Raw genomic sequence first — 23,387 nt, forward strand, 5'->3', positions numbered from 1 at the left:
TGAGTGATTTTTGGTTTCGCTCATTAGATTAGATTAGATTAGATCCAACTTAATTGTTATTGCACAAGTTACTATACAAGGTGACACAATGGGGAACTTCTCCGTCTAAAGTCGAGATGAACGAATGAGCAGCAAGATGATGTCAATCGAATTAAAAATTGTGCATAAGTCTGGTTTGCCTTTGCTTGTCCATGCGTCAATTTGAGAGACTAGTTAAATCGACAGAGCGCATCATCTGGACCAACCTGCCCTCTGTCCAGGACTTGGGCACGTCCTGTTCAGATTCCTTTCCCTCTGGCAGGTGATAAAGACTGTATGCAGGGTATAACTGGTCCTTCACAATTTTACCAGCTTGTTTCCTGATACGGGACGTGGTTTTAAATGAGGCGCTCTGCTGACCTAACTACTCCCTGAAGTTGGTGTCCAGTTAGGACTGCAGACCGCATCATCTGGACCAACCTGCCCTCTCTCCAGGAATCTGGAAGAATTGTGTGGGACCCCTTATACCCTGCATACAGTCTGTTCAGAATTCTTTCCTGTGGTAGGTGATACAGACTGAGGACTGCCAGACTTAAAACTATCTTTGTTCTAAACACCTTCCCATAACCCTGATCTATACCGGACATTTAACCACTACTATACTAGACACTATAATGTCTCTTTCTCTCACAGGCCATTGTGTAATGTCTTTTGCTTTGTCATCTTGTTGCGTCTAGTATATGTGTTATGCGTCACTGTGGTGGCATTAGTATTTTCTTTCGAAATATCATACCTATGTGCAATTTGCTTCTTTAACCAACTGAACAATAACCACTATCATGTCACTTTCTGTCTCAGGTCAGTCTCAATGTTTCTGATGGCAGAAGATTCAATTGGTGTGTGAAGAAGTGTGTTGGTCTTGACAAAGGGAATCCATGTTCAATTTGGGGACACAGTTCTAAGATTGCGACAATGAATTTCTTCTCAAAGTAGGCCCAAAGTTACCTGACGATGCTGCTAGAACAATGGGCAGCCCAAATTTATACTTATACTCTTTCCGATCAGTCTGCCAAATTTCATAACTTTTTACCAGACGGTTCTGGTTTTACCACATGGGAGGTCAAAGACTCCTTATCCAGAAGAAGACAAGTAGAATAGCAATATAGTGTGTACATTGTTGTGCTTGGCCCCCCAGTTTGTAGCAAGTCTTGATGTTGATTTGAACAAATAAACAAAACAAATTTGTAGCCTGAATGTTTGTAAAAAAAATTGTTGCACACATAATTAATACTGTGTTAACTATCAAATACTGATTTCTAATTTCGATCCAAAATAGTTTTCCTGCCTGATTGTCCATAGTTCAAAAACTTGCTTGATGATTGTTGTTGAAATTGTCCCTCCTAAAATCTGTGCATTTTGAGGGTGTTGATAAAATGACAAGAATATAATTCTATCAGCAATGTATGCTAGGTTATATTTAAATAAGAAAACAGTTTAGTTAACCTGGAAATTGTAGATTAAAATGCAAATAAAAAAAAATAAAAGTTTTGTGCACATGAATAATTCATTTTATCATTTTATAACGTATACAAATACTTTGTACAATGTTTCTTTTTATTGTATTGTATAATTCGGTTGATTCAACATTATTTGGCTCTGTTATCAAACTGTACTTTGATTTAACTTTCCGTCTCCAAAGCTGAAAGTTGTATCTCGATGCTCTTTAGTTCCTGCTCCAATGCTGCAATCTGTAGATTTCAAAATAAAATAAAATAAATGAACTGAGTTAAATTTCAATAAGGCTTTTCATGTTTAGAAAACAAGCATGCAGGTGAAATCATTCAACCCAAGGCTAAAGGTAAAGGCAAATGCTCGCCTTTTTCCCTGTCTCCTGCCGAATGTGGTCAGGAACCTTCTCTGTGTAGTTTGGTACTTTTGTCCGAGACAGAAACTGCTCAAGTTTAAAGTGAAGCTTTTCTCTTCGCTGAGAGAGTAGGATCACCTGACTGTTATCATTATGCCAACTCTGAGAAAGAAGGAAATAATATATTAGCAAACCAAAGCCGTGGGAGCGTTGTACAGGCATTAAATTAACACACACACACACACACACACACACACACACACACACACACACACAATATTCAGAGCAATGTTGAATTTCTCTATCACCTTTACATCAAGTTGTAACTGAACTGAATGGTCAGTCACCCCAATGGCACTTCCATCAGGTGGAGGTGGTGCAGGGGCAAACGGGAGGAAGCTCATGCCCTCCTGAGGACATTGCAGATAAAGCTTAGAGATCCGACCCAGAATGCAAATTGAATCCCTGAAGCTGTGGAGAGTTTGTGCCTGGTCTGCTGTGCACATTGCCCACACTATAGAAGGCAAAAAAAAAGGAAAAAATAAACAACTGGCAGACTATAAATTAATCTGTAAAAAAACTGACCATTTAAAATGGTTTATCAGCATTAATCCCACTATTTGACCACTAGTTATACCAACAGTTTAAAATTGCTAAATTCATTTGTGTTTTCTCCTTTTACACCAATGTTTTACTTTATATTTATACCAATGTTCTATTCCTGTTTACACCCAAATTTACCTCAGTTTACACCAATGTTTTACTTTATATTTATACCAATGTTCTATTCCTGTTTACACCCACATATATCTCAGTTTACACCCAAATTTACCTTAGTTTACACCAAGGTTTTACATCACTTTACACCAGTTTTACACCAATTTACACCAATGTTTTACCTCAGTTTACGCCACTAATTTACTTTCTATTTATACCAATGTTCTTTTTCTGTTTACACCCAACATTTACCTCAGGTTACACCAATGTTTTAATTGTTTACACAAATGTTTTACTTTCTATTTATACCCATGTTCTATTTCTGTTTACACCTCACTTTTACCTCAGTTTACTCCACTGTTTACCTCGTTTTACACCACTGTTTTACTGTCTATATATACTAATGTTCTATTCTGTTTACACCCAGTTTACAGCAATGATTTTCCTCAGTTTAATAGCCCTAATACTCATACTGTATTGGTGCTACAGTAAATTATAAAAAGAAATGCTGACATAATATATAATGTGCAAACAAAGACATGGGGAAAAACTGACATAGTCATAAAACTCACTGTCAGGTCTTTCCTTTGTCATGTGACACTGAGCTCTAAGTGACCTGGCCACCCTGACTACATCCTGGACCAACAGAAAATCTGTTTCCTCTTCAGGAAAGTGCCAGTGCGCCTGCAGAAACCATGAAAGAACAATAAAGAATAAAGTGGTCATCAGGAAACAGTAGGTGAGGTAGAAGAAGAAGAATAGAATAGAAGGTCAGGCTGATCCTGAGTAAACCAATTTTGTTTATTTACTAAAAACAAAAGCAGGTCCAAAATTGTTTCACTCCTATTATATCACCGCAGTTAAGCGATTTTAGAGTTAAATGAAAGACACATTGTAATATATTTTGCAATATGCAGTGGCTGTCATTGGGCTCACCAGAAGAGAGTCTGTTGGATATGGCTGAACACACACACTGCTTGGAGCTGTGGTAGGGGTTGGATTATAGGGCTCCAATCTTTGCCAGAGTTCCTCCGTGAGAAAAGGCATAAAAGGGGAAAGGAGCCGGAGAGAAATGGACACGCAGTGATAAAGAACAGCAGTGGCAATCTGCTTCTCTTCAGTCCAAGCTTCATTTTCTTTCACGTCCTGTTTTAAAACCGGTTTAATGCACTCCTAGGTAAAAGGGCAAGATGTCAAGAATGGAGGATGTTGGTATATGCACAATAGTGAATAGGAGCCCTGTTCAAGTTTGATGCGCTACAACTTTACAAAAAACAAAAAACATTTTTACTCATTAAATTAAAATATAAAGTAAGTGTGTTACTGACTACAATAGGGACGAATAAGGATTATGTGAGAGCCAGGGTCCTTTAAACCTAAAACCCAACTGCCTCTGCCAAGACATTACAACTTAGTCATCAACAAGGTCACACATCCAAGAAGTTCAAAATAGCACTCTTACTGAGTTATTCATTTCTTTGACTCATATTAATCAAATGTTTTTCTATATACAAAATAAAGTCATCATAACTGCAAATCAAGTGTGAAAACTTCAGAAACGTGAGCTAAATGACAAAAAAATAAAACAATAATAGCCTCGAGTTTTTTTTCTACTCACCAGATAAACATCACAAAGGCTGTGAAGCCAGAAAGAATGCAGAGCGGAAGTGACTGTGTGGAGCTCGAAGCTCTCAAAGCTTTTATCACACTGCACTACTGTACTGTAAAGTCGTGAACAAATCCATCTGTCTATCCTTGACACAGGAAAGGTCTGAGATGGAGTGATAAAAGGAGAATGAATCAATAACCAAAGCAGTAAAATTTTTTCTTTGAATTATTAGATAATCTCAACACAACATTGCTGTGGATTTATAAACCATGGGATTTGAACTTATAGACTTCTGGTCAATAGCACAAAACCTTAACGACAAAGCTACCGCTGATCTGAGTAAAGCACCTCACATTACTCACCTCATTTTATCAAGCACACTTAAATGTCTTACATCTCATTGGGGCTGCAACAACTAATCGATAAAATCGGTAATAAAGTTTGTTGTCAAAGGAATGCCCTTATTAATTAATTGGGCTGCACAAGTTACGGGTTAGCGTGATGGCAAGATAACACAGCCGCTTTATGAAATGGCACAGAGTACAGGTCAAGTGGCAGCAGGAAAAAATGTGCGGCATCCAAGGCATGAAAGCATTTTATATTAAATGCAACAAAGAAGACTGTAACCTGCAAGTTATGCAAAGTGGAGTTTGTGTGAGATGGAAGTACCACAGTGATGCAAGGGCACATAAAAAGAAAACACACTGGTGTCACAAATGAAGGCAAAAAACATCATCATGTGAAAATGGTGTAGTTTAATGAAGTGCTATTGTGTAGACTGTTTGTTTGTAACTTTAGGACAGTCGCATTGGAACTGTTATAGTGATATAGTGATGGATTCAATTAAAACAGTGCGAACGAACACTAAATCTCAAAGCAGCAAATAACAACAACAGTAAATGTTGTGGTTTTAAGCAAATGATTATGCATTTGTACACCAATGCATTTTTTCTTCTCTTTTTTTTAAATAAAGCCTGTTAGCTTGCTGCATTTCTCCGTTCCAGTCTATTTTTATAGCATTTGTCTACAACAATAACTGTAATAATCTGTCTTCAAACGTGATTTACTGCAGCTTTACTATGTTCAAATGTTTTCAATGTTTGTATATATAATTTATGCAAATATCATTACATTATTAGACTATATGAAATTGAATTATCAATTCTAGATGCTTATATCTTCACAACAATTGTCAAAACAATGTTGTATTATATTTTATATAGATTTTGTAAGCAAGATTGTCAACTTGCCAGCTGCAATTATCATTAAAAACAATACAAATGCTGACAAAATGCTACACCCTGCATACTCAAATGCTGTTTTCTTTTTTACAGAGAGAAACCCAGCATGAGTGAATTTGTTTAAAAGAGAAATCCCCCTTGCACTCCTTAACAAGCAGCTACTATAAGCTTTATAAAATGTCTAAATTAAAGAAAATTAAAATCAATATGTGGCTTTTGCATTTTTGAAAGTACACTTTTATACATAAATACCCTGAATTAGGGTTTATATATTTATAATGAGCAAAACAACTGATAAAAAAAGTCGTTTTCTTAAATAATTGATGGATTATTTAAATAAACGTTGATCGCAGTCCAACTGGAGACAGAACAGGAAAAGTTGTGGTCTGGTTTTATTTAATCTTCTCTATGGAGGTAAAGAAAAAAACATCACACAGGAGAGCTTTACCTCGGCAAGTGGCATCAGAGGACCTCCTGTGTCCAGCAGAGCTCCCAGAGTAAAGCGCACCGTCTGCCACATCTTATTACAGAAGTGTCTGCAGCTGAGGACCTGAGACACGGACATGCTGATGTCCTCTCCTAACAGAGACAAACACAGAGATGTTGAGATCAGAAATACACTGACACCATGAATGCTTGAAATCTTTATCCATCATCTGTCTTAGATTAGCACCTAATTTACTGTACCTTTGTACCATAATACATTGATGATTAAACACTTTAATGAGACATCCATTTTTTTTTAAAGCAATGCTTGTTACATTATACATCATTACATACAGGAGGTCACTTACCCTGGACTTTGTAGGAGCAGAGAGCAAACCGTAAAGCATCTGTACCACATTCAGGGATTCCCTTTGGGAAATCTTTCCTCTGCAGAGACACACACACAGGACATAAGGACATCAGAAGCCAGGAGAGATGAGAGAGAAATTGTTCAAAGCGACATCAGTTTTACTGACCTGTGCTTCCAAAGCAACTGCTCTCTCTCGTGCATCCAAGTTTCCATCCATTACTTTTGCCTGAAGTCTCTAAATACACAGAGGAATGTTTGAAGGCCATTAAATATCCACATCTCAATACAATATGTACATTATTTTCTTTATTCGCCTCCTTATTTTGGCTCATATCTCTTCTAAAACAAGCTCACTGCAGTCAAAATATTTGAAGGTCCATTTACATAAAATTCCTTCATTATAAAGGTTAAAGACTAAATACAAAGACTAAATGTTGACAGCAATTACATTATAAAATACTTAACCAATGCTCATTGATAAGTCCATAGCTATGAATAAGGCGACGTGGTTATGGGGGCATCAATGTCGAGTGTTGCTTGTGGATGGAGACGATGTCAAAGCGGCAGCTAATGCTTGACTCGAGGTCTTATTTTGTGTAGGGGTGTAAGAAAATATTTATACACCTGAGAATCGCAATATTTTTGTTTTGTATCGATTCTCAAAAACGCAATATTGATATTTTTATAAAAATCGAATATAAGATTCATGGCAGTTGTTTCTTTTTGAGTGTATAGCCCGACCACTAGATAGTTAACAGCCTTCTTATCTACAAAACAGTGACAGGAAGTACTAGCATAAGGAGCATGGCGCTAATGTTAGTGTTAATAAACGATTCTGGGTCGTACTGACTGTCTTCAAACTCATACAACATCTGCTGTCAGCATACCTCCAGAGAGACACCTGAGATTACATCCAAAGGGTCAATGACATTTCCCAAAGACTTGCTCATCTTGCGACCGTGCTTGTCTCTCACCAGGGAGTGGAAAAGCACCTGAGAGGCAGAGAAGGATAAAGGGATGAAAGTCAGGGAGCTGAAGTGAGAATCAGAAGCAGATGTGTTTAAGGTGCAGTCAATTTTATTTTTAATTTCCATTTACAATTTTCCATTTTTTCCAAAACAAAAACAAATAGATCTGGCATTGTTTGTACAGTATCAGCTTAATTTTATCCGTTAAACTTTAATATATGTATAAAAAGATAAAAAAAAAAAAAAAAAAAAAAATATATATATATATATATATATATATATATATATATATATATATATATATATATATATATATATATATATATATATATATATATATATACCGTATATATTTTCCTTTTTTTTTTTTTCTGAGCTAGGGCAGAAAATTTCCGGTAAATTTCTGAAACAATTCCTTCAACTTTGGAATTCCGGAAATATGCCAGTTGGAAATTTACCAGGAATTTATGGGATTTAATTAGAAATTGTTGGAAATTTAAATTTAAAAAAAAATTAAAATAAATTTCTGTTTTCAAGATGGATATTTTTTGATGTGCAGAATCGAAAAAATGATGTATGAAATGGAGAAATGCACAGAGCATGTAGAAGGCATGGCCTCAGTCGCCCTGCAGTAAGAGTTCTGTGTGCATGTGATTGATGAAGAAAAATGTTTGCTGAAATGACATAAAATCTGGTTGTTTTAACCAAAATTATCCTGCAAGATATTTTTCTTCCACAACTACATCCAAGTTCCCTGTTATAAGATAACCTGCAATTTTGTAAATTCACAGTTCATTCTCATTATTTCCTGGTAATTCCCATAAATTCCCATGGAAAGTTTCCCGTCTTGATAAATGTCTGGAATTTCACAAATCTAATCTGAGCTTGTATTTTGTTAACAGTCTGAGTACCTGTTTGAAGGGCAGCTGTCCAGTCAGCTCAGTGCCCATCATTACCATCCTGGCCACCCAGAAAAAGATGAGGTCACTTCCTGTCTCCAGAATGGTGCTGGGATAAAACTGCTTCAGGTCCTCAGTCTATAGATCGAGCACATGCTGATTAGCCATGCAGGGTTATTCCTTTAGAAAATCCTCTTCTTAATGAATTTCCGATCCAAATAACCGAGATACCTGCTCAGGCCACCCCAACATCGCGAAAGGGAAAAGAGCTGAAGAGAACCAGGTGTCCAACACATCTGAATCTAAGACAGGAAAGCGCAGAGTTTCGGATTCAAACGTAAAAACAAATGTTGCTGTTAAAAATAAGTTCACACAGATTAAAGTGAATTTTCAGTGGAAATCTCTTTAAACGTTGTGTATGGAAACACATGTACATGTACATTATAGTGACCTCGAGTTAGAGAAACAGCATTCGGGTCCATTCCAAATTTGGCAGCTGCACGTAACCTGGCCTCCGATTCACTCCGGCCCCAAACCCACTGCTCCTGAAGAGAGACATGCACATGGTAAAGCACACGGTCTGCAAAAGAACATTACTACTAGCAAGTACTTTTTTGGAGAAACTGCAGCAGTCGCATTTCTTATAATCATTTGAATACACCGCATGACATACAAATGTCCAGAAAGTTGCATCTGTACTCAAAAAACTTTATTACAATCAACAATAACATGATCACTGATAGTTCCAGAGCAGCTTAGGGTGATCTTATTTATCAGGGTTTCTGCAGGTTTCACAGAGTCAAATGTAAGACTATTTAAGACCTATTTAACAGTATTAAGAATGAAATTTAACACCTATACCATCACATCAAAACACACACAAATATGATGTTAACCGAGCCCTAAATTATTATTTTTTTTCAAGACAAGTATCGCTAAACGTGCAGGCCCCAAATAGCTGAAGAATAAAACCCGTTTTACGTCTGTGGTACAATCCGAGAGAGATTCGCGCCAATAACAGGAAGCTGATTGGCTGTTGCGTGTTGGTATCAGTTGCAATACAGTGGGAATTCAATGAGCGTTAGAGGTAGTGTTACACGGACATCGGAAAAATTAAGACCAGTTTCAAATTATTTAAGAACCTGAAAATTTTTGTCCTAAAATCGAGATTTAAAATTTTTTTTTTACTTTTTAAGACCACGCAGAAACCCTGTTCTTACAACTGGGCAGTTGAGGCTTAAAGTTCTTGCTCAACAGTAATAGCTTGGTGGTGCTGGGGTTTGAACTCATGACCATCTAAACAGACATCACACCTCTGTGCGACCATTTCTCCAAAAAACAAGGAAGACGATTCTCAAATTAAATACTAACTGCCCTAATAGTTGATCATACCTCCTGTGTGAGAGACTGTGGTGATGTTACTCTGTAAGCTGGAATTTGATGTCCCCACCAAAGTTGTCTGGAAATGCACCAATCACTGCAGCAGAAGATGAAATGGTACAGCATTATTACCTATTTACACCTTTTTATATACAACCTGGAACTCAAAAATCTGCATTATAACTACAAATGAATCAGAATAAATAGACTATAAAGACCTTTTTGTTGGTGCTTTAGTTAATGCACTTCTTACCCAATTCCTGACTTTTGTTTACAGCGCCCTCTAGGCAAAGTCAAGGTTTATGTATTTATAACAGATGTAATATCATGATGGAGATTTTCAAAATTTGGGATTTGAAATAGGAAATCATTGTTTTAGGATTTGTTTTAATAGATCCTTGGTTCAGGGATAGTTTAATTGGTATTTGTTTCACATGATATAACGTCACATGATTCGTGCTCTATTAAAGTGGTCCCCAAACATTTTCACGCAAGAGAATTTTTTCTATTTTGCTGTACATGATTTAATTATTAATTTAATTACTACATATACAATGAACATGTAACTCAACTCAGCGTAGTACAGAATCAGTGCTGGGTAATTTATCGAACGACAGGAAAAATCTAACTGAAACAAGATCAGAAAATTGGCACTGACGGAAATAATCTACTTACAAAATATGCGAAAGTTGAATATGCGAAAATGGTAATATAATAAAAATGTTCAACTTTCTTTCTGTGCACCAAATGATCCACGACCCGGTACTGGTTCATGGCACAGTGGTTGATTCCTCCGTTCTAATACACCTAATTATGTGACTTCTGATGGAATGCAATGTTGATTACTCGCATTATTACATAGAGTTTTGTGGAGGTTCATACCATATGGTCCATTTTAAAAATGCGAAAATGTAAATCACTTTATTGTAATTCAGAGATCCAAACAATGTTTAGGAATATGCTAGCAAACAGAGGGAAAACCTTGTGTTTTACTTCAAATTTTTATTTCTCAATTTATTATTATTATTTTATTTAACTTTTTTGTGCACTAAAAAAAAAGTGAAGAAAAATTGAGACACAAATCCAATGTGCTACTATTTTTTTTTTTTTAGAAAGAAGCCATTTCTTTTTTACTGACCAAAGAATCCACAGTATAACCTTTGTGTCACTGATGAATTCAGAAAATCAAAGATCGATGTGAGAAGTTCGACAGAAAAAAAAAACCCTCCTGTATCTTTTCCCAGTCAGTGAACGCCCCTTTTCCACCTTTCCATTTTCAATTTACATTTGAGCTGTTTATCAGAAAAAAGCATTCATGTGAATATTTAGAGTTATAGCGACTGATAGAGACGTATATCAGAGTGTAACTAACCTTATATTCGCGAGCCAATTCTTCCATGTTTTAGTGTAGAAGTGAGGAAATATTTTCAGCTTGCCATCATCCACGGCCTAATGGCATCAAGGAACATATAAGTCAATAAATAATAGCCAGGCCATAAATATCATTTATAATAAGATTGTACACTATATGAACAATGGTTTGTTGACAACTGGGCATAAGATAAGTCTTAATATAAACGTGCATTTTGAACATCCTATTCCACATTTAGTCCCCTTTTACTGTTATAATAAGATCCACTCTTCTGGGAAGATGTTCCAATAGATTATGGATTGTGCTTGTTGAGTTTTTTGTTCATTCAGACACAAGAGTGTTAGTAAAGTCAGGTAATGATGTAGAGTGAGATAAAGGTGCAGTGATTTAATTCAATTCAATTGAGGTCAAAACACTAGATCAGGCCATTCAAGAGCTTTCACTCCAACAAATGTGAACCAGATCTTAATGGAGTTGCACAGGGTCATTGTCATGCTGAAACAGGTTTCGGTCTCCTTGTTCAAGCGAAGGAAAAATGTCCTATTATACAGTATATATTATATATACTATATCTATTCCTATATCTAGTTGTGTGCTTTCAACATTGTGTAGTACAATTTGGGGGGAAAAAAACACATATGGCTGGAAATTCAGGTGTCCCAATACTTTTGTCTATAAAGTGTATGTGTAGCTGAAAGTTTTATTTTGACATATTTGTTACACATTTAACCGCATTAGTGCGTGCACCTACTTGAATCGCCTTCTGTGCCATTTCCTCACATCGAACAAACCATTGTTTCTTCAGCAGAGGCTCGATCACGTCTCCAGACCGGCTACAGGCACAAAAAAACATCAATTTAAAACAAAAGGATCGGAATACGGAAGTTTATTATCTCTGGAGAGGCCATTAAAGAGTTTTTTGTTCATTTGTGCACACGGTTTGCCATGACCGCAAAAAAAAAAGAGCAATGGCGAGCAATGGCACTATTTTTTTTTTTATTTGTTCAACTTAGTAACGTATATGATTTAGAATGTAGCTAAGTACAATACAGTAATCCCCCGCTTTCCCGAGGTTAGAATATGGTGCCCCCCATGGGTTATCGTGGAAGTACATTTGCCACATAACTACTTTGTTTGGCTGATTTTCCCGCTCTCTTACGTATAGCACGATAGACCAAAACACTTATAGGAAATTGTTTATAGGGTTTTATGTTAAAATAATTAAATGTATTAATAAAAATATAATTATTCGTGTTTATCGCGGTTTTTTATTTATCCAGGCGGTTTTGGAAGGTAACACCACGATAAATGGGGGATTACTGTACTTCAAACAAAACCTACTTAAGTCTAAATAAAATTACAGATTTTAAATTACTTCAAAAAGTAGAAATACGCAAAAAAACAAAACAAAAAAAAACTCAATTATAGAAACGTGAGTAAATGTCATTCGTTACTTTCCACCTCTGTCATAATGTGTCTACATTTTTTGGGATAATTTGTGCTTTCCTACAGTTATAATGTCATTAAGAAAAATTCTTAGCTCATGTTCTCTCGCAAGTTCAGTTTTACTACAGGTTTTTATAGCTTCTATAGACTTATTAAAACAAAAGCTGTATATAATATTTAATATACAGTTCTGACCTGAGCACTCGGTCAGACCAGAGACTGTATTCATTCCGAGAATTGTAAAATCTACAACTAAGCAACAAAGCATTTACACAATTTCTCTTTCAGCATCTCACTGGAGTTCTGTAGCTCCAAATTTCAGCTCACCTGCAAATCGGTAAAGACATGGGGTGATCCCTCTTTTCTCTGAACAACTTTCTCTCCATCAGCGCACTAATCACACGCTCCCTGGCTTCGAATCGTTTCACGCCCTGAGGAGAAAAAAATATACACATAACAGTGATTTATTATGACCCGTCCAGTACCCAGTACATTTCAACTGACAGGTTTAAAACATCTCAGTGATGACCAGTTTAGTACCTCGAGCCACTGGCCGCAAACGGACGTCATGGTTCCGTCCCCCGCGATCACGCTGAGACGAGGCAGAGAGTGTCTCTGAGAGAGCCGGAAATCGGTGTGATCGTGAGCAGGGGTCAACTTCACAGCTCCTACAATGCACCATTGTGTAGAAGTGTAGGCACCAGGTGTAACCCATATGACATTTTCATATTGCCTTTTATTCTTTTTTAAAAGGAACTAATAATAATATTAACAATACACTATTTCAAATGCACTTATTTTACACAAATTCGTACATCAACTCTATCACATCTACACATTTCTCTCATATAAATATAATAAAGAATAAAAATCTATTCCTTTAATCATTTCTTTTACAAATCTGTCTTTCATTGCTTGAGGATCCGATATCCAAATATGCTTCCTCTGAAATCCGATCTTCCACATTACATGCCTGTACACGCGGAATCAGATTGATGCGATCTCTAAGAAAAAAAATATCAACTAACAAAACATCACGTAGCACATTTAAAAGCTCAGAATACAAGACATACCTGTCCCCAAGTCCATGTCCACCATTGTGTCTGTGATTATGGGTAACAGCCCGTCGGTAAACGGGTGTCTGCACTGTTTTCCATGAAGAGCCTAACAGAAAAAAAAAAGAACATACCTAATACATCCTTTAAACCATTACATTGTTGTGTGTATATTTTAGTGTGTGTGTGTGTGTGTGTGTGTATACCTGATATCGAGGGTCATCCGGGTGCACAGCAATAGCCACGTCCCCCAGCATGGTCTCAGGACGAGTGGTCGATACAGCAACCTCACCTTCTAACAAAGACGCAACAAGAACAAGAAACTCAGGACCCGTCAGATCACGAGTCTGAAATCAAGCTTGCATGAGTTCAGGATCTGAAAACACTCACGCTGTCCCTCTATGGGGTACGCGAATGTCACCATGGTCCCGAATTCCACTTTTCGCTGGTAGCCAGGAACAGAGAGAAGAGTCCGTCCTGATAAGTGCTTCGAATCAACCTAAACGCAAAGACGTCATGTTCATTCATGTTCATATTTCTTTGAATGGTAACGGGATTGTCCACTAACTGCCGATTGTTAGTACCTCGATATCAGAGATGGCCGACTCCAATGCACAGCTCCAGTTGACCAGGCTTTCCGAGCGATAGATCAGCCCTGAATCACACATCCTTACGAAAGCCTCCATCACGGCATTACTGAAACCCTGCAGGAAAAAAAAAAAAAGAGTCAAAAATTTGCTAAAAACCCCCCGAAAGTTTAGGATGATTTTTCATATACACCAACTGTCAGCAACAACTGCATACTAAACTGCTTGTTGTGACGCCTGGGCACCAAAAATGCAACACCACGGAAACTAACAAACATCACATGAACTTTAGAAAATTAATGAGACTTTTTAAACAAATGTAAGACTTTTAAAGGCCTAAAACGGTGTAATAGTGTAACTAGTCCTGGTGTCCTGTGTAATCAAATCCTTTGTTGACATAAAAGAGTAAAAAACTTTATCTAAAACCAACAACAGGTGATTAATTAGAATTGAATGTGCATGAGTTAAAAAAAAAAAACGTTACAAACATTTCAGAACGTATGAAATAATTATGTGTGCAATAAATTTTAATGGAACACAACAATAAATTTTGCGCACATTCCTTCGTGGCTTTGTTCTGCAGATCGGTTTATCACCACTGCAGTTCAGACACCAACATGGAGTTCAGGAGATCACAACATTTAGTTTATTAAACATCAGGAGGTGAAACTCGTACATTAACCACAGCGGATTAAACACTGCATCTCACAATGCAAGCATATAACCTCTGCGGTTACCATAGCAACGAACCAAACAGAGGGCGTTTATAACGGCGTGTGACGCTTCAACCCTCACTAGATGAACACAAGATGAACATCATTCACATTGTATGATTAAGATTTTCAGGAAGTGATTGTAGACATCCAGACTACCAGTCTTTACCGATTCTCTCGTGCAGACGCAATCGGTCTCAACTTAATACCATCAATAATGATACAGGGCTGGACGTTATTGGTGTAGCGGTGCACAAAATTCACCGTTCGGTAAGTACCTCGTTGTTTAAGTCACGATTCGGTACAATTTCAGTACGGTTAGGGGGGAAAAATGCAAAACATAAAATTGCTTGTAATTATTTTTAATAAGGCAGTTTATTATTATTATTTGCGATCAACATTTAAACAGTTTACATGTATAACAAATTTTAAATAAAATGCCTGCTGGTTAAATAATATATCAAATTCCTTTCATCCTTCATTCATTCATTCACTCCCTCGATATGCAGAATTGTCAGGATCATAAAACGCTTTACTTTCTGACCAATCAGACTCCAGTAAACCGAAGTACCACGAAGGCTTATGTGGGATAAAACATTTGTTACGTGTTAGTGTTACCGTATCCATGGTGAAACAGGCCCTGCTCCAGTCCAGCGAAGCTCCAAGCTTCTTTAACTGACGATAAATCTCATCTCCTTTCCTGCAAAAACACAAAAACGTGTCTTGTATCGGGGTGGCGCCATGTCGTCATCGATCTGCTCACAAATAGAACCTACATGCTCTCTGTGAGAGTTTCACCGGACTCACTGGGTTTTCCAATTCCACACTTCCTGCAGGAATTCTTCTCTTCTGTAGTCCTGTCTGCACTTTCCGTACTGCTGGAACAGTCTCCTCTCGACCACAGACTGCGTGGGGGAGAAAAAGTTATTTAAAAATAATGCAATCGAGCGCAATACTGTGACTAAATATATACACGAGACAGGTTGAAAGGAGGATACCTGTGTTGCGATCCCAGCGTGGTCACAGCCCGGCACCCACAGCACTCTGTAGCCCTGCATGCGCCGCCTGAACACGCATGGGGTGATTGAAAATTATACCTCGGTGCTTCTGAATTCTCATATATACGATAAAAGGATGCCTTTTGAGGCAATGATATGACTGTAAACATAATATGCACACTCTCATTCCATTCATTACATTCAGTATTTATATTCATTTGATTCTGCTTGTTCTAATATGATGGTTTCTATAGTAAGAAGACATTCACGAGGTCCTTGGACGGCAGATGCTGTCTCCAGCGTTATAGTATGTAGATTTCCTGTCATGGGAGTCTTTATGATGTCTTCAGGATGAAGGACTTTTCGGTTTCTTGGTCAAAACTAAGCAAAAAGCTAGTGTTTTTGCGTTATTGGTTTTAAAAAAGGAGAATATTTATAGCAGGAACTACTTGTGTGTACATGAATTCAAATGCCACTTGTTGGCTGTGGTATAAAAGGTTATAACAGCTGATATAATCATGTATTTACCAGCGAGCTAGAGTGTCTTCGATCGCTACGGTCAGAGCGTGGCCGAGGTGCAGCGTTCCAGTGACGTTCGGTGGAGGTATACAGAGAGAGAAATATTTATTCACAGCCTGTGGCATCTCAGCCTAGAAATAAAAAGATACACAATAGTAATATATATATATATATATATATATATATATATATATATATATATATATATATATATATATATATATATATATATATATATATATATATATGGGGATACTTTTCTAAGAACAAACAGTGCAAAAATTATTTCTCACTTCCAAATATTGATTTGTGGCTGATATTGCCACCCTGACCACAGACTGTTTGCCCTCCTGCCCTCTGGGAGGCGCTAGAGGAACCTCCAGACCAACACAAGCAGGTTCAGGAAAAGCTTTTCCGCACAGCTCTATAAATGCTAAATTCTACACCCCGGTAGCGCCACCTACCTTCCACCCCTTACTACCAGGTCTCCGCTGACACCAGACACGCACTGAACTAAATACCATGCTCTGCGTACCCTTACTCTGTGTAGCATTGTTCATAATATACTTATTTACATTTACACGTATGACATCTGGCAGACATGCCTTTTTTCCAGAGCCACTTACAATTATCTCATGAATACAATGAGGGTTAAGGGCCTTGCTCAAGGGCCCAGAAGTGGCAGCTTGGTAGTGGTGGTGGGATTTGAACTCATCACCTTCTAAACAGAAGTCCAACACTGCTGGTTAGATGCTAACTGGATTTCATTACCTTAACATGTGCAATGACAAAGTTGAATCTAATCTAGTCTAATCTAATATTAGTGATATTAGTCAGTGCAAGTGCCTACGTGTTTCTCAGGGCTGAAGAATCCTTGCTGCTCCCACCATTCATACCAGCATGACTCCACATATTCTGGGCTGTAGGACTGTGGGAGAGGCAGACTGGTATCTGAGGGGAAAATAAAAAAGATCAAATGAAAGGTCGCATAGAAAACATGAAACTGAAGTCCAGTTGAAGTTGTACATAACAATATCAACCGCTACCTTTCTTCTCTCCAGGCAAGAAAGGCGCGGTGTATATTATCCTTTCTTTTTCTGACCATTTTATCCCAGCATGCTCAACAGCCTGCAAAGGTCAAACAAACAATACATGATATGCATTCCTGCTCGAACAACCGCAAACGTAACGACGTGAATCGAACAGCTAACATTCTGAGTAACGCACCCCACTGAGAATAGCCGTCTCTCTCTTTCTTTTCCGCTTGGCCTTTTCCGACTGTGACCTAAGAGACTGTATGGGCTGCGATGAAGACGATGAAGAGAAGGAGGAGGATGGTGGTGAGCAAAGCCTGGATCTCAATGCACACCACATTCCAGACCCTGGTCTAAAACATCTTCCCCAAATGGGTCGCCACATGACCTGAAAGAAAAAGGAATATAAAGGATCATAAAACGATATCTAAATATACAATTCAGTCTGCTTAAGATCACCAATGAAGCCAATATTCAATTGATGAGTGAAGCCATCAATCCTTGATTCAATCCTGAACACAGCGTTGTTAATACATTTAGCAGACGCCCTTATCCAGAGCGACGCACAAAAGCGCTTTGAGTCTCTAGCAAGGAATAAATCTACACTGGTACGCCAGATTACAAACTTAATATAAATATAACTCTTGAATTCTACAAAGCAAACTAGGAAAGTGCTCATTTAAGTGTTTCAGGAAGAGGTAGGTCTTCAATCGTCGCTTGAAGATAGTCAGGGACTCCACCACTTAATATTAGTATCTGTGTACAGGTTTCTATCTGGGTTCTCTTCAGGTCCACGTGCTGTTTCTCTGGAGTCTATGATCTCTTCCCATCTCTTAAAAACATGCCAGGATGAGTGTTTAAGATAAAATGCTCCAAGTGTGTGTGAATGTGAAAGTGTTTGTGTGCACAATTTCGGGTGTATTTTCACCGGTTTATGTTTTCCTGGAACTTGTAAAGGACCGCAGCTATTCTTAATGTGTGATAAGCAATTTTTTATCTATTTATTTTATACAATTGGACCTCAATTCGAACAATATTAAGAATAAGCCAGTTTGGTATATGTAGAAAATCATTTTATGATATCAAATGATAAGAATTGACCATTTCCATTGGGTTTTATTAGCATCGTGTTAATATTAGATGAGTTTTATAGTTGTGCACTTTTAAAAACAAGGAATAAAATAACTTAAATCTGAGTAAAATGCATACAAAACGAAGGAATAAATAAATGAATGGATGGAAACACTTCTTTGACACATCTACAAAAATCACAAGACGCGACTTTAGATTTATTCACGAGTTATTAATTGAAGGTTACAATAAATGTGTCATGTTTTGTTTTATTTTACATTTAAATTGGTATTATTTTTTAAAAGGGAACATAAAAATGATGATACCTTTAGAAGCTAAATGGTTACTGTAAGGGCGCAGACATGTTGAAATCCATCACCGCTGATTAAAAAATAATAATTTAATTCTATATTTGCATTCCAGATTGGTTGAACTCTAATATACTATAACGTTGACCTCGTAATAACCATACAACATAAAACGAATGTTAAAAATATATATATATATTTCTGTTAAATGTTCTGTATTTTTAGTTCGTTCCAGGTCGGGCGGAATAAAAGTGAACACACATCCCACCCAACACTCTCTTACCAGACAACCAGGAAGTGGTCCGTCGGTGAATTGTTTCCCCCGGAGCTGCGTTTAGAGTGCAGATTCATCTCTCTGTCATGGCGCATTGAAAACGACCTCCTGATAAAGAGTTTGTTTTCTTTTCCGCCATAATTCAGCAGAATTAGCATCGAGTTGGGATCAAGCTCGCCGCACTGCGAGAAGAAAACGCGCCGCGCAGGACTGAGAGGAACCGAGGACGCGGAGTGAGCTAGCTAGCTTAGCCGGGGCTGTGTAACGGTGCTATGGCGGAGGTAGCGGGGCCGTCCAGTGAGACGATCACGGAGACGGTGCAGACGGGAACACCGCCGCCGCCCCAGCAGGTGACCCATCCTCATCCTCATCATCATCCACATCCACTACTTTAGCTTGAAACGTAATCAAATACAGAGATATAAATGTCAAAGTCGCCCCTCAAATTAAACACACCTTTTATCCAGCAGCCAATTTATACTCCTGACCACCAACCCTGAATTTTACACAATGTATCCATAAACACCCCAAAAATATAGTCTCATAGTGTAATTTTGAATGTCTGTTACTTGCACACAACTCGAATGATTCGAGTTGTCGATGGCTCTTCATCGTGCATCGAATTTTAGATTCGATTCAACTTTGTCATTGTACAGAAACAATCACATGCATTTAACATCTAACCAGAGGTGCCAAGTGTCAGTGGCTTATTTACACTAAATAACAGTGTATGGTAAATGAGGGTCTTTATGTACAGGGGGTGCAGTAGATAATAATCTGGTATGTATAAATAAGGGTGTGTGTGTATATATTAATATTCAGTATAACTGCAAAGAAATATGTATATGTACAAGTGATTGTATGTATCATACAGTATATACTGAATAAATATGGGTGGAATATCGAGTAGTGCAGTGATCATGATGATGATATGATAATTGTAGTTATGGATGGTGCAAAATACACAAAGTGACAATGCAGTAGTGTATTTGGTAACATTTTATGGAAATAAATATTATTTAGAATATCTAAAGAAATACTTCTGAACGCCTGGGCCATCAGAGAGTCGTTTAATCTGATTTGAAAATAATAATAATAATAATAATAATAATAATAATAATGATTATTATGATATTACATATTTCAGTTTTATTTTATTATCATTTTTAGGTTATATCTGTGCACACATTCATTCATGTGTGTATGTGTGTACATATATATATATATATATATATATATATATATATATATATATATATATATATATATATATATATATATATATATAGTGTGTGTGTGTGTGTGTGTTAGGGCTGCAGCTGTTGATTATTTTAGTAATTTGATTATTCTACTGATTATTCCAATGATTGAGTAATCTGATGAGAGGTACTTTATCTATAGTTTAGTGTAAGTTTTTAATTAGTTGTAGAAAAATAAATTTTATTGCTGAAATTGCAAACAATATCAAACCTATTTAGTGCATTTAATTGCTGTTTTACATCAAAATATGAATAAATAAAAAAACATCATAAATAAAAATCTAAAAATACATTGCAGATCACAGTAACCATGTTGTCAGTCTGAAGTTTGAAGATGTTGACGTATGGACGAGGCCTCCTTCGCTTCTTGTTCCGTCTCCTCAAGTTCTCTCCAGGGATTGGAGGATTAGTTTGATACCATGCGTTTCTATAATTCATTCTAAGAAAAAAAATGAATTATGTGTTTTTTTATATATGATATACAATGAAATGGATTTTTTTAAAGGGCTTCAGTTAGAGCACAAAGACTCTCTGGATAAAAGTGCAAAAACATTTTTATATATATATATTAGAATCATCTTTATTGTTAGGTATACTGGGTCGCATGCACAAGGACTTTGTCATGGTGTGTGTTGGTGCTATATTATGATAAAAACTAAAATAAAGTAATAAATTAGGATAAACATTAACCAGTGCAACTGATACTATTTCCCAAATAAGTCTAAGATGCTGGGTTGCCAGATTTTGTTAAATAGGATATTGTAATGTATATGAAATGACAGTGTGAGGATTTACCTTGATGTAATGTCAGTGTTTCTGGAAAGATTCTACTATTATACTAATAAAGGCCTCACATTCATCAACTAATAGCTAAATAATTAATAATAATGAATAAAGCGCTTAACAACGGATGCGGATTTACTGTTAGCGAGACCCGAAGTGTTTTTCATGCTCGAAGTGATGACTTGGTACAGCAAACATTATAAAAGCAAAATCGTACGAACGCTTCCTGTGAGCGTTCTGGTGCGCGACGGTTTCGTGTCCTTGCAATGCATTTTTTTCTTTCTTTCTACAGGAAGGAAGAAGCTTGACCATCAAGCTCCGAAAGAGGAAGACTGAGAAGAAGGTCGAGTGGTCCAGCGATACGGTGGATAACGAACACATGGGTCGCAGGTCCTCGAAGTGTGAGTAGGCACCAGGATTTCGGGTGAACGATTAGAACTGCGTAAACGTGCTCAAGCTGTTGTGTTTTTGCTTCTCGGCGTCGGCAGGTTGCTGCATTTACGAGAAGCCGCGGCAGTTCGGCGAGTCGTCCTCAGAGAGCGAAGGGGAAGACGAGGAAGGATGCGGCAGCGCGCACTGCATCCTGGGCCACGGCAGAGGACAGGCACAGAGAGGCAGCGACGGCGGAGGCGGCACCAGCGGTGGTTCCACTACGCCCCCTAGCTCTGGTGGAACAAACCCTCACTAATCAGGAATGAAAGCTGGTGGCGGGGAAAAAAAAAAAAAAAAAAAGGGTGGACGTGCCCATAATTTTACATCCGACTACTCACATTGATATAAAGTCACTGCGTCGCTGTGTTTTAAATTGCGGTCCGATGCAGAGCAGAAGCGTTTAGATAATATAATGCAGGTTGATTTTTTTTTAATCTTTTTTTTTTTTTTTTTTTGCTGCCATTGTGATTTAGTAAGAAATCTTTCGAATGTCTGTTTTTGGGGATTTGTTGTACATAAGATATGGGTTTTAATTATTATTTTTTTTGTATATTTTTTTTTTGCTGCAACTTTAAGCTCGGTTCTGTCTCATTTTAATTCAAGTAAAAGAATCGAGACGCCTCGGTGAAGCTCGACCAAGCGATTATCGTTAAAAATAAACAAATAAAAACATTTGGGGGGAAAAAAGACTTGATCGATTAGACGCTGATTTAGAAAACATTCCATTCCAAAGACTTGAGGTGGAACGAGGCCACGGTGCCCTGGTGCTCGAGCGACAGATCGTAATAGTGTTATAGCGAGAGATATTCGAGCGTATGAAATTTCGCTTTACGTTTTATTTCCATCCCTCCGTGATTAAGTGATGCACTTCCTCCCCGGTGCGATGTTGACGTTAATATGTTTTCGCTTGTCACGGTTTTCTTTACGTCATCGTGTTTCTCACTCTACCGATTCTCTTCTTTTTTTTTTTTTTTTTCTTTTTTTTAGACAATCAGAAAAGCAAAGCTAATAAAAGCATCGTGCATGTACGTACCGACGGCAGGAAGCTTCACAGTGGCGCCGAAATGACGTCTGTATTCAGGAAGACAAAAAATGGATCGAAGGACGGAACGTTCCAACCAGAACCATACGAGAAAACATTGTAGAATCCCAGTGATGTCAGCATGTTCAGTAATAAACCGATGAAAAAGTGTTTGGTACACGTGAGAATTTTTGGTTTTGTGGTGGGAAACAGATCCAAACAGGGTCAGCAGACGACCCGTGTAGAATAATACATTAATAATACGTCTGGAATCAATTGTTCGGACACATTGAAGTGTTTGCTGTTTGTCCTATGGAATGAACTTCTATCGTTTACAGTAAACACAGAGCTACAGTTTAAACACACACACACTTACTGCTTGTACCTGAAGCCTAAATGGAACCAAATGCAGGACGTGGTAAGGTGTTGGACGGGAAGTTCAAATCCTACCACCCCCAAGCTGTAAGTGTTTGTGTATAAACATGAGAATCTGTAAGTCGCTCTGGATGAGGGGCGTCTGCCATATAAATGACCCTCAATTTACACCAATTAGCCATAACATTAAAACCACCTGCCTGATGATTGTTTACATTTTTTATATATATATATATATATATATATATATATTATGGCTGTCAAAATTTACACATTAATAACCTAACATTTATTCAAATCTTCCTTTCTTTACTCTGATATATATATATATATATATCTATATAAATACTACTGAAAATTAATTTTTAATTGCCAAGTTTTAAATCGAGCACCAAAATCCGCCATGACGCACAAATCCGGCAATTAAAGCCGTCCGTGTGGAAACAAAAAAAAGCTAAATTTCCCATTGGTGTCCTGATGATTTACGTCACTCTAAAGACCAGGATTACTTTCAAACATTTACAGGAATATTTTGTCTTCGTGCTCCGTAATGAGTTTTGGTTCACTAATTTGTACCATGTACATAATGTGAAAAGTCTAAATTTGGGGTAGAACAGATAAAAATGTGCGTTTGTTTTAATCGATCGACAACCCAAAATATATATATAATATATATATATAGTACAC

The 23,387-nt window shown here is 37.3% G+C and overlaps 2 protein-coding genes across 3 annotated transcripts; one reads left to right on the forward strand and one right to left on the reverse strand.

Annotated features, from left to right (window-relative positions):
* Window positions 1–1,524: 1,524 nt before the first annotated feature.
* vars2 (valyl-tRNA synthetase 2, mitochondrial) lies at window positions 1,525–19,126 on the reverse strand. Of its 2 annotated transcripts, none has more exons than XM_083544264.1 (30): window positions 18,840–19,126; window positions 17,371–17,565; window positions 17,190–17,271; window positions 16,994–17,094; window positions 16,153–16,274; window positions 15,625–15,691; window positions 15,434–15,531; window positions 15,245–15,326; window positions 13,911–14,030; window positions 13,717–13,825; window positions 13,533–13,621; window positions 13,345–13,435; window positions 12,812–12,939; window positions 12,599–12,702; window positions 11,577–11,658; window positions 10,826–10,902; window positions 9,466–9,550; window positions 8,525–8,618; window positions 8,305–8,375; window positions 8,086–8,211; window positions 7,094–7,198; window positions 6,373–6,441; window positions 6,205–6,283; window positions 5,859–5,989; window positions 4,179–4,331; window positions 3,497–3,733; window positions 3,133–3,244; window positions 2,152–2,357; window positions 1,856–2,005; window positions 1,525–1,727 (listed from the first exon to the last, which is right to left on the reverse strand). In XM_083544264.1, exons 2-30 carry the CDS (start codon window positions 17,560–17,562, stop codon window positions 1,659–1,661), a joined length of 3,231 nt encoding a protein of 1,076 aa, XP_083400390.1. In that variant the 5' UTR covers window positions 17,563–17,565; window positions 18,840–19,126; the 3' UTR covers window positions 1,525–1,658. The 2 variants fall into 2 exon arrangements, with proteins under 2 accessions (XP_083400390.1, XP_083400389.1); XM_083544263.1 differs by having other exon boundaries at window positions 18,575–18,849.
* Window positions 19,041–22,496, forward strand: ppp1r11 (protein phosphatase 1, regulatory (inhibitor) subunit 11). The gene is made up of 3 exons (XM_083544456.1): window positions 19,041–19,180; window positions 21,165–21,273; window positions 21,361–22,496. Exons 1-3 carry the CDS (start codon window positions 19,103–19,105, stop codon window positions 21,558–21,560), a joined length of 387 nt encoding a protein of 128 aa, XP_083400582.1. The 5' UTR covers window positions 19,041–19,102; the 3' UTR covers window positions 21,561–22,496.
* Window positions 22,497–23,387: the final 891 nt, after the last annotated feature.

This window comes from Silurus aristotelis (assembly GCF_946808225.1).
Source record: "Silurus aristotelis genome assembly, chromosome: 6".
NCBI classification, from domain to species: Eukaryota; Metazoa; Chordata; class Actinopteri; order Siluriformes; family Siluridae; genus Silurus; species Silurus aristotelis.

Excerpts from the sequence above, each read along its gene's own strand:
- ppp1r11 (XM_083544456.1), top strand. The coding sequence starts at position 19,103 with ATGGCGGAGGTAGCGGGGCCGTCCAGTGAGACGATCACGGAGACGGTG. Across the intron at positions 19,181-21,164 it reads CACCGCCGCCGCCCCAGCAG|GAAGGAAGAAGCTTGACCAT; the intron begins GTGACCCATCCT and ends TTCTTTCTACAG. Across the intron at positions 21,274-21,360 it reads GGGTCGCAGGTCCTCGAAGT|GTTGCTGCATTTACGAGAAG; the intron begins GTGAGTAGGCAC and ends CGGCGTCGGCAG.
- vars2 (XM_083544264.1), bottom strand. The coding sequence starts at position 17,562 with ATGTGGCGACCCATTTGGGGAAGATGTTTTAGACCAGGGTCTGGAATG. Across the intron at positions 13,826-13,910 it reads CGGCCATCTCTGATATCGAG|GTTGATTCGAAGCACTTATC; the intron begins GTACTAACAATC and ends CTTTGCGTTTAG. Across the intron at positions 13,436-13,532 it reads CGGATGACCCTCGATATCAG|GCTCTTCATGGAAAACAGTG; the intron begins GTATACACACAC and ends TTTTTCTGTTAG.